At 36.1% G+C, this 11,959-nt stretch overlaps 1 protein-coding gene and 1 long non-coding RNA gene across 9 annotated transcripts in view; one reads left to right on the top strand and one right to left on the bottom strand.

Annotated features, from left to right (window-relative positions):
* Positions 1-11,959, top strand: part of daam1a (dishevelled associated activator of morphogenesis 1a) — a 133,128-nt gene that overhangs the window by 105,860 nt on the left and 15,309 nt on the right. For 4 of the 8 annotated variants that reach the window (XM_017351771.3, XM_702261.11, XM_073928241.1 and 1 more), the window contains 5 exons: positions 48-329; positions 1,268-1,375; positions 1,585-1,611; positions 6,235-6,332; positions 9,478-9,562. In XM_017351771.3, the coding sequence (XP_017207260.1) occupies positions 48-329; positions 1,268-1,375; positions 1,585-1,611; positions 6,235-6,332; positions 9,478-9,562 (600 nt within the window). The remainder of the gene's footprint in view (positions 1-47; positions 330-1,267; positions 1,376-1,584; positions 1,612-6,234; positions 6,333-9,477; positions 9,563-11,959) is intronic. The other 4 variants (XM_017351772.3, XM_073928244.1, XM_073928243.1 and 1 more) reach the window with 1 other exon arrangement.
* On the bottom strand, positions 4,270-10,323 carry LOC141378533 (uncharacterized). The gene is made up of 3 exons (XR_012393263.1): positions 8,981-10,323; positions 7,911-7,972; positions 4,270-7,242 (listed from the first exon to the last, which is right to left on the bottom strand). It is a non-coding gene; the product is annotated as an uncharacterized lncRNA (long non-coding RNA).

The raw sequence follows: 11,959 nt of genomic DNA, 5'->3' as shown, positions 1-11,959 counted from the left end.
ATCCACAACACGTTTGCTCCATATTTCTACTGTGTTATTTTTTTCAGAGGACAAATATCCCTGGTGGCCCTCCCCTCGCCCCTCTGGGTCCTGGTCTTCCACCTCCTCCTCCACCTCCGGGTCAGGCTGGTCTTCCTCCTCCACCTCCTCCAGGAGGAGCACCACCACCACCTCCGCCTCCCCCCGGTGGACCTCCTCCTCCTCCAGGCCTGCTTGGCTTCGGTGCTCCTCCTCCTCCTGGAGGTCTCTTGGGCTCCACACTGAAGAAGAAGAACATCCCGCAACCATCCAACCCGCTCAAGTCTTTTAACTGGACCAAACTCAGTGAAGTGCGTAAAAAAAGTTTAGACCTAAAGATCTTTTCATAGCAGGTCTGAATTATAAACCTTTCAGCTGATGAAAGCAATCTATAAAAAAAAAGAAAAAAAAATAAAGAAAGAAAATTGTTTATATCCATAGACCTTAGCAACAACTAAAGTAATCATTCAATTTATCTTAAAAATTAGTGACAGATATATTGTATGAATATTTAGCAGTGCATGTGTGTATTAGATATAGATTAGACATGCTTTTGAAGTCTTAAAATTGTTGTCAAATTGATTTAGCTTCGAAATTTTCATTGGTTTACATTGGTTGGCATTGATGGCTACAATTTATTTTAGTCATTAAAATGTCATCCAGAAAATCTAAAAGCAAAACCTTTAAATTCAGATAAAGTCAAAGAAAGAAAATAAGAAAGAAAGACATTTTGGGGAAGAAGATCCATCCGTCCATTCAGGGCTTTACATTAACACCCGTTTTCCTTTTAAGTTTTCTGAAAAGGGTTCAACAACGTGCATGGCCCAATATTCGTGCAAATGTGATATTAGAATCGAGAAACAACACGACTGACAAAAGTAACTGTTCGCACGAGCAAAAGAATGCTGAATACAGAATGAGAGCATGATCACTCGCGCTAACAGCTGATGTGATACTTGCGACTGTTAAAAATATCTATCAATCTTCATTCTAGTAGTATATAATTATATTTATTTATTATGTTTATATTACACTAGTTCTATATTATATATAATTGTTCCTCTTTTGAATGTAGTTTCATTAAAGTTATTTCTACTGTATCATCAATGTTTTAATTCATTATTGTATTTAAATATATTTATTTTTTTAATATTCATTACATTTTATTTTCATTTTAGCTGTCATTAAGGATGTGATAGTCATGTAAGATGTATTCATAGATTATTAATTTCTGATCTCTGTCTGACAGAATAAGCTGGAAGGGACAGTGTGGCTGGATCTGGACGACGTCAGAGTCTTCAAACAATTAGATCTGGAGGATATTGAGAAAACATTCTCTGCTTATCAGCGACAGCAGGTATAACTAACTCATCTACAGTGTATGAAAAGGAAATAAGGAGAATGTTTCTTTAATGTATGCATTCTGTGAGTATACTGCATTGTCTAAAGCTCTGCTCATTAATTTCTGTCGCTCCTCCTGTATTCTGCGTCTGTAGTTTTTGCCTGATGTTTACACCTAACCTCTTAATCTAACTAACGCTTTCCTGCTCCCTGCTTACCATAAAGGACTTTCTGTTCAATAACTTTAGACAGGTAAGTGTTGTGTGCTCCCGTCTCTTTAGTTTGGCCAGGATACTCTAGTATAGCTTGTTTTCATGTTTTCAGATGGCACTTTCTGAAGCCAAAGTACCATATTCATTCATTCATTTATTCATTTATTCATTCATTCATTTCCTTCGCCACAGTGGAATGAACCAGCAACTATTCCAGCATATGTTTTACACAGCGGATGTCCTTCCAGGTGCAACCCATTGCTAGGAAACACCTGTATACTATCACATTCACACACGCATACACCACGGCCAATTTAGTTAATTTAATTCATCTATAGCGCATGTCTTTGGACTGTTGGGGAAAGGGGAGAACCTGGAGGAAACCCACGTGAACATGGGGAAACATGCAAACTCTACACAGAAGTGCCAACAGACCCAGCCGGGACTTGAACCAGAGACTTTCTTGCTGTGAGGCGACAGCGCTAATCACTGGGCCATCGTGCCGCCCATCAAAGTACCATATAAATGGTTGAATCTTCCGAATAAAAGTTCTGGTGATGTTTACAAAAATCAGTTGAACAAATATTACAATATGCACAAAAATCAGTTCTTATTATTTTGTTGACTATTTTACAGTACTCTTTCATACTGCATTACAATAAAATAGATATTTTTTGAAATGTAAAACTAAATGAAGATAAAAAAATAGAGCTGGGCATAGATTGATTGCATCCAAAATAAAAGTTTGTTTTGACTTAGTATATGTGTGTGTATTATACATATTTATTATGCATACACAGTATGTGATACACAGCTGTACATTAGGCCTGTGTGATTAATCGAAATCAAATTGCAATCGTGATTTGAAACAATATGCAATATGAAATATATGTATTATATAATTTTATAATTTTAAGACTGCCGTCTTTGTGTGACAGTCTTTCTATGCAATTGAGTGAGCACACTATTTTTCTGCCCAATCAGAATTGCGCGACTGAACTATACGGAAAGCCCGCAATAAAACAAACAAACAGGAAAGCTCGGACAATGATGACGTCTGCCGCTTCAGAAGCATTAATCAACTAATTCATATAGATGAAAAACATCATGTCGGTAATATGGGAATATTTTGGCTTCAAAGTCACTCACACAGAATAAAAACAGGTACTTTGTAAGAGCTGTTGCACAATCGTTGCCACATCACGAGGAAATGCGACAACCAGGATCTAAAAAAGCACCCCAGGAAGGTGTGGTATGAGGATTCTTGCTAAAAAGTCAACTAAAAGTATTGCCAGCATACCTGCCAACACTCCAGTTATTCCCGGGAGTCTCCCGTATTTTATATACGGGAGACTCCCCATCTCCTGCCTATCTCCCATATATTGTTCTGTCTCCTGGAAAACTCCTGGAATTCCAGTTCAGTCCCCATGTTCACCGATTCTTCATACCCGCTCCCTGCTCTTCACTTCGCGCACATTTTCCCCAAATGACACAACCCTACCGTACATAGAAACAAAACTATTTTGTTACATCATTTCATTCATTTTCTTCATTCATTTTATTTTCGGCTTAGTCCCTTTATTAATCCAGGGTAGCCACAGCGGAATAACCTGCCATATTTAGTTATATAAATCTTTAAATTTATATATAATTTGTATCATATACTGTACATGTATTTTATATCTAAATATAAATAAACATTTTCTCAAATATAGGCATACATGTGTTTTTATATACATACATAATAAATATTCATAGTACACACACTTAAATTTTGCCCAGCACTACAAAAAAAATCTAATAATAATAATAATAATTGCTATTATTGATAATAAAATATATGCTATTATTTATTGTATTAACATGAGACACTCGACTCAACTACACCCTTTTTTTATTCGAAGAAATGATAAACGCTTTAAACTTCTATTTTTAAAAATGCATTGAATTTTTTATTTAGTGTAGCAGCATAACCAATAGAATATTTCAGCCTAAAAGGGATACATTTTTTACTGCCAATTATTTCACTTTTTTTATACAATATAGAAAGTAACAAAACACAATGTAAAAAAATAAAGTAAATAATAACAAAAACGCTAAAATAATAATATAAACAATATTAATAACAAAAATGTACACAATTCGTTGAAGCTCAAATATACACCTAATAGTCAAATTCTATATTACATTATATTAAATCTTTGTTCTTAGTCTGAAGAGGAGACTTACTGAGTTATTAAATTAAAAAAATGCGTACCTTGCCAATTAAAACCAAGTAGCAATTATTTTATGCTTCTACAATGCATTGATTCATCCAAAATAGCGTATATATCAATATGGTAATCAGTACGCACGTTATTACACATCAACGTAATTATCAAATTGTTGCCATTTGTGGCATATCTTAAAACACAATGAACCGAATGACTTACTTCAGTTTATTAGCGAGAGCATTTCAAGACGGCTCTGTATGTAATTAGCCCAGTCGGTTATGAGGCATGCAGTTGGTTTTGCGTGCATCTGGAGTTTATGCAACAGATTTCCACCAAAAAACAAACATCCCCCTTGTTCTTGGACAGATTTTCTTTCACTCCTTTCACCCTCTTCTTCTTTTAAATTAAAACCAACGTGGCATCGTCTAAACACACCATTTCTTGCTGTCTGTTTCCCAGCTGCCGCTTAACATGCCTGTTTTTGTGCATGTCTGGTGTGTGTGTGTGTCATGAGTTTGTTGTCCTGTGTTTGAAAAATGATTCTGTTTGAGTTGGGAATATTTATGACAGCAGGTGGCTTGTGTTGTTTTCGTATTTGCTGTGTTTTTAAATCTGCATTTGGTTGTTTCTGATGACCGTGGTTCTGTTTTTAGAGGATGACATTCTGGTGCTCACTTGATATTTGCTAAATGCTTGAGTGCTGAAATGGGGCGACTCTTTAAAACACTAGTTTTTACCTACAGTTTGGAAAAAGTGAACAATTTGAGTTCATCTGAATGCAGAATAAGGCCCAATCCTAATTCTATTTTTGTACCCCTTCCCCTTGGCCCTGTGAAGGGGAATGGCTCCAAAATGTACCCCTAAGAATCGGGACAGCACTACAACACCTGCACACTTCATCATATGTCATCGCGATCTCTTGCTTCATTTGAGATCAGACGATCACAACTCATAACAATATAATGTGACAATAAGATCATAACTACCCCTGAGCATTTACTTTAAGAATGTTTATGTGTTCTCTTAATTTTCTTTTAAAAGCTGTATATTTTTCACACTGTAAAAACTTAACCTCGTAACTGACAGGAACCATACATTAACTTTTTGGACGATTGCAGAAGTCCAAGTTCATTTGTTTATAGTGCTGTAGATAAGACAGATGAGCAATATCACTGTAAGTAGTACTGCTATGTGGCTCTATATCGGCACTGATGGGAGGCTTGCCTTAGCGTCCCACCAATGACGATATACAGCCGTATCGCACTGCTACTCGTGTGATACTGCGTTTATACAACAGTTTGACACCACTATTGTGTATATAAAAAAGAAAATCAAACACGGAGAGTCTAAAAACCCCTTTTGAATGAAGAACTACTTCTATTCATTCGCATCTGCAGCTGAGGTCATAACAGCAGAAACGGTTACTAATTCACCAACGTCATTTTAGAGCTAGTATTTGAATGATTCTCGAGTCGAGTGTAATGTCTAAAGTGATGACAAAACAGGTGATTTTGCAGATTTAAAGTTTATAAGGCTGAACCTGACATGAAATACCATCAATCTACAGAGATATCTCCCTACAGTATTATAGTCTATTATAGTCTCTGTTGCAATCGGGATATCACAATAATTAACTCCGAATAAAAGCAGCGCAATCACTATCAGATTGCTGTTGTGTTTGCAATAAGGAAAAACAGCCATTTCTTCTTTCTTTCTGTCTACACAACACGCATTCCTGATATGTGAGTCCCATCTCATACGCATTACACTGCAAATACTGTGGTATAAATACAGGGCTCTAAGGGCTTATTATGTGGTTTCTGTCGCCATCTTGTGGATTGACAGCATCAACCCTCTTTGCTCAGTATGATACACGGTGTCTCTCAGAAATTATAAATATTTTAAAATAGGCACTATCCTTATAAATAAACTGCATAGTTGCAATCTAAACGACTACATTCTCGACTAAAAAAGCCTAAAAAGTACATTGTTGTCCAACAGCAGCCATATTTGTCAAACTGTAGAGCGTCCTGCTTCTCGACTAAAAAAAAGCCTAAAAAGTACATTATGTTGTCCAACAGCAGCCATATTTGTCAAACTGTAGAGCGTCCTGCTTGTTGCTGTATGTGGGCGGAGTAATACACAAGGGTGAAGAGGCGGTACAAGTGCTATAACTGTCAGAAAATTGAACAGCTATCAACCAATCAGATTTAAGAACCAGACAGAACAGTTGTATAAAGTACAATAAAGAATACATTTTAAAATGAAGCAGTAGAAAAGACTATTAAAATAATATTCAATGGCCAAGCTGAACAGGAAAGTTTTTAGGAGTGATTTAAAAAAAGGGATTTGAGAACTTCATCAACTCTGAAATCAACATTAGCCTTCTCATAGTATTTGTGTTCCTCCTCTCACATGATGTTGACCTTCTCTATGTTTATCTTTTTCAGAAAGAGTCCGAGGACGACACTGTCACTTCTAAAAAGGTCAAAGAACTGTCTGTCATCGATGGACGACGTGCGCAAAACTGCAACATCCTTCTCTCCAAGTGAGTCTGCAGCTTAAAAAAACTCCTAGATTGCATCTTTGAGCCTTTAAGATTGATTCACAGTATAAAGCTTCCTGCATGACTCATTGTAGAGCCATTCTTTGTTTACTTCAGCCATTTTGTTAACGGTTGGTGATGTGTTTAAAACACTATTGCAGCCGAGCGTTTTATTCATAAGATGATCCTGGCCTGGATTTCTTTCCTGTTGCGTCACAAGTCACCATAGCAACAGTGATAAACAAAGATGCCTGTGATCTTTCCCATAAGCTCACTTCTTCTGTTTGAATGAACAGTAAAGCTGGAAGTAAATCTAACATCTATTAAAACTAAAGCCTTTAATTCAGGCATTTTAGATTTGCGTTGAGAATTTTTTTCACTGTTATTTTAGAACTGATTGCAAAGTTTGGTGGAAAAAAACAACAACAACAACAAAAATGGAATTGAAATAGATTGAACTGGGACAAAAATAATCATATATAAGTAAAACTTACTTGTTTACTCTTAGGGCCATTTATATTAAAGTTGATATTTAGCCGCACCATAGTGGTGTTTCGTAACATCTAGTTTTTATGAGGTGAGGAGTTACCCTAATGCTCAACCACCAATCTGGAGGACCAGGACATACACGCACACTATGGACGATTTTAGCTTACCCAATTCACCTACAGCACATGTCTTTGGACTGGCGGAAACTGGAGCACCTAGAGGAAACCCATGCAAACACTGGGAGAACATGCAAACTCCACACAGAAATGCCAACTGACCCAGTCGGGACTCGAACCAGCGACATTCTTGCTTTGAGGCGACAGTAATAACCACTGAGCAACTGTGTCACCCCCAATGGCTTGGGACTATATATATAGTTTTATTTTATTACATATTTTTAGTAGTTTTTTTTTATTATTATAAACTTAGGGTGCTTTCACACCTGTGAATCGATTCAGTTGTTCCGAAACAGAGATTACAAATGTTAAATTGTTGCTCTTTGCTCTTGTAGCAGTTCGCTTTCACACTGCAAAGTTTCTAATCGGACCAAAATAGCTAAAACAAGTCACGTGTGAGTAAACTCTCCTCACATTGGTCAGAGTGTCAGGGTTTATTTTGCAGTGTCCCGCTAAGCTGTCAGGAGAGGTGGTGGTTTGGTGGTGATTGACAGGGTGCGTGCGGAGAGATGAGGAGAGAGAGGAGAGATGCGGTGGGGAGGGGAGAAAAGGGTGCGAGACAATGCCTATTTGAGGACCGGGAGGGACACGCGAGATTACCGGGAGATCATCACTCATTTGCGGGCATCCGCAGACTCGCGAAACTTCCAGCCATACTCATAATTCTCTCTTCATATAGCTGTATGCCTATTACATATCCATAAAGCACTGTGATATAACCGCGCTCGGATCAAAACACTTTCTCACTGCAATCGAACCGCTCTAGGGTTTGTTTCAATCGAGCCGAGACCACCTCACTCAGGCGGTCTCGGTGCGATTACTTTGGCGCGGAACAGAGCGCGATTGCCCTGTTCACATATGCCAAACGAACCGCGCTAACTGGGCAAACGAGACAAAAGTGTAGGTGTGAAAGCACCCTTAGTCATGTAGATGTCATAACTAGTTTAATCTTTTAGTTTTCACTCTTTTATTTTAAGCCTATCTTCATAAATTGCATATGTTTTATTGTATACCATATTATATATAGACATAAATGTCATAACACCCCATAATCATAAGAGAAATAGGGAAATTGGATATCTTTTTCCCTTGGAGACTACCTGTGAAAACTTGGCCGCTGTTGGAAGTGGTGTTAGTGAGGTTAGCAGGGGGTGTTCAACCTGCATTCTGTGAGTCCTAATGCCCCAGTATAGTGAAGGGGACACCATACAGTCAGTGAGCGCCGTCTTTCGGATGAGACGTTAAACCTACTGTAGGTCCCGAGTCACTGTGGTTGTTAAAAATCCCATGGCACTTCTTGTAAAGAGCAGGGGTGTAACTGACCAAATTACCTCCATCGGCCCTTACTTATCATGGCCTCCCTATCATCCCCTTCCACCGAATTGGCGCTATCACTGTCTCTCCACTCCACCAATAGCTGGTGTGTGTTGAGCGCGCCATACACAATAAATGCGCTATATAAATACACATTACATTACATATCTTTGTAAATCAACTGTTTCGTTAATGTTACTGTAGTTTGTGTAATACAAGTTTCAATAATTTTTGTATTGATTTAATTTACATCTAATTTGTTAATAAAACATAATAAAATGTTCAGTGTTTTTAAGGATATTTAGTGGCTGACCTACAGTATCCTCTGATTAGTTATTTCAGAGGTAACTGGAGGTCAAATTATACAAACTGCATCTAATTTTACTGTATTTCAGGCTATATGTTGATACCAACACCAATTTACTTAAGTGTCTTGTGAACACTTACAGTACTATGTCTATCGGTGCTCTAAATCTGCCTGTTTCAGACTATTGAATGATTTTTTATGATTTTTCTATGCATAGACCGACTTGCATAGATCATTATAGGGGTGTTCAAATGTATATTTGTATTAGCTGTTATTTTAATTATTAGTATTATTATTTAAAAGTACAGATCAGCTTGAACTATTTCTCCTTATAAAGGGCTGCCCCCCCCCAAAAAAAAAAAAACTGTAATTCATACCCTAAATAAAATCAGACTTTAATTTTTTAAAAACCATTGTAAATATTATTAGCCCCCTTGTGCAGTTTTTTCTCCAAATGTCTACAGAACAAACCATCTTGCCTAATTCTAACTTTCCTAATGAACCTAGTTAGGCCTTAAATGTCACTTTAAGTTGAATACTAGTATCTTGGCAAATATTTAGTAAAATATGATGTACTGTTGTCATGGCAAAGATAAAATAAATCAGTTAGAAATGAGTTAATAAAACTATTATCTTTATAAATGTGTTAAAGAAAAATCTCCTCTCCGTTGACCAGAAATTGGGGAAAAAATAAACAGGGGGGCTAATAATTCAGACTTCAACTGTATTTCTAAATTTGTTTTATTATAATTTAATGTATAAATTTGGTGTAAAAGATGAAAACACGTAGACAAATGTATGCATATTTCTTCGTAAGTTTGACTCCACTACAGGCAGATTGACTCCAACCTTCTTTCCGCAGGTTGAAACTGTCCAACGAGGAGATCAAGAGAGCCATATTGACCATGGATGAGCAGGAGGATCTGCCCAAAGACATGCTGGAGCAGGTGAGACCTGTAACACTTTCACAAAACGCGCTCCATCTTTGACAAATACACTCATTCTGACCAACAACAAACCTGTTGGGCTGCAGCGGATTTACGTCAGACATTTCTAACTGATGAGGCATCTACACAGCCAGCAGGTGGAATTACTCAGGACGGCATCTAATTATTGTTTTTTGCAGAAGCAGTTTGAGCAAGACACCATAGTGTCCTTGCATTTTTCTCATCCTAATTGATGTTGAAATCTGCTGTTGTTTGAACAATGTAAACCGCACTGATGTCCTCTGCGTGTTGCCGAATTAAATCTGTTTGCATGGAGACTGAGATCAAGCAGATTAAATTGCCATTTTTTTGGAGTTTAATTAAAACCGATCAAGCTCTTTTGGTAATTAAATGCAGCTTTGTGTTCCTCACAATGTTTCACTTTGACAGTAAAATCCCTCTGATGAGAGCAGCAAGGAAGTGCTTATAACATTTCAAAAAAATAAATAAATAAAAGAAATTTGATGGAATACTTGTTTTAATTTTAACTGTAGTCTACCAGTTATTGTAGTGTGAGGAGAATGAATATATTTTTAGATGTTTTGCGGCTGTCCATTTTTAAAAACAAAACCTTTAATGCAAGAGTTTTGAACAAATAACAAAAACATTTAGTCTTGAAAGTATTCACCTACCTGTCTGCCTTCTGAATAATATATTCATCTTCAATCTCATCTTGCAAAAATGCATTATGAGCATTTATTAAGCAAAATAATCTTGCGTCAAAAAAAACTAACAAAAGACAAACAGATTATGTTGTCCACCCCATTGGCAGATTATTTAGCTTTTTTTTAAAGGGAAAACTCACTTAATTTTGATATATTATTTCTTGTAACCAGACAAAATGTTTTGCTTATGTAGAAAATGCTTCCTGATTTAAGAATGTTTTAATATTTTGACTACCAGACAAAAAATCTTTCACATTGTGAAATAATTAAGCCTAATTTTCATCTTTTAATTCTTTAATAAGTTAAACATTTGCATAAAACATCTATTTTCTTTATTATTTGTCATTTTAGTTATAAAAAAATGCATTTTGTGTCTATCACTACATTCTGGTATAAAAGGTATAACGATCTCTAAAGCACTGATAGAATGAATGTGCGACTTTTGCTCCGTGATGTCACTTTCTCTTGCGGAAAACTCAGGAATGCATAGAGGCATGTCAATTATACTTCTCTCGTTAATTTGTGCAAAATGTTTAGGATACACTAATATATTAATTATATGACTCTGTTATTGTGACGTTTCACTGAATTTCTCATTCACTTTTTAAAAACTGTAAGTGAAATTTGATAAACTCATTTCGAGAGGAGATGTGATGTGATTGATCGTGGCTGGTCTCTCATCCGCAATCATTGGCGAATCAATCAGATTAATTCAAAGCTACAATAAATAGCCCACTTCACATTTCTTACATTATCTTTGTTTTGTCTGATCTTAATCCCCACATCCATTCCATCTCCCGCCTTTTTTCTACTTTAGCAGAGGGAGCTAGTGAGAACTACCTGATCTCGGACCGCTTTACATGCTAATTGACCAGGTGGGAGCCCTGGGCTAAATTATCTCTGAGCTCAGGGTTCTATCCTGGGACAGCATGCCAAACCTGCTATTAAGTATCAAGCAATATCTAAGTGTCAGCTATAAAAAATTTATATAAAAAAATGTTTTAGACCTGCCATGTTTTCAGGTTTGAGGATAGCATCCTAAGCTGAAGCACAAAATGGTTGAAATTGTCAATTCTGTTACTGTCAACTCTGTTAGTGGTTTAAAAGTTTACCAATGACTTAAACATTATTTAGTAACAGAATCAAATATTCCCTATCACATGTAAGCCTTTTACTTTATTTTACAATAATAATAGATTTGGTTTACTGTAAATTATACATTGCTTTGATGTTATTCAGTTTAAGAAAAATTAATAAAAAATTATTTAATTGTATGCAAAAATCTGTTTAATGCAGGGTTTTTATAGTTAACTAAAATCATTAAAACAAGCATTAACTAAACTTAGATAAAGTAAATGCAGTCAACAGAAATTTTACCTTTATTTTTTTGGAATAAAATGAACACTAGCTAAAATAAAATGTTAATACTGTATAAACTAGTTCCCATCAAATATTGTCCCTTTAGTAGATACCAAACACACACACACACACACACACACACACACACACACACACACACACACACACACACACACACACACACACAATTTTACATAAGCATGTTAAAACTTGCAATAATAATAAGAGTAATGACATAAACACACAACAAAGATACTAAAACTAACAGAAAATCTAATGAAAATGGAAAAATTAAAGTACAAACTTATTTAAACTATTAATACTGACTAAAGTT

Source organism: Danio rerio, chromosome 17 (assembly GCF_049306965.1).
Source record: "Danio rerio strain Tuebingen ecotype United States chromosome 17, GRCz12tu, whole genome shotgun sequence".
In the NCBI taxonomy this organism is placed as follows: Eukaryota; Metazoa; Chordata; class Actinopteri; order Cypriniformes; family Danionidae; genus Danio; species Danio rerio.
The sequence above is the reverse complement of the archived record's forward strand: the minus strand, read 5'-3'. Positions and strand labels throughout refer to the sequence as shown.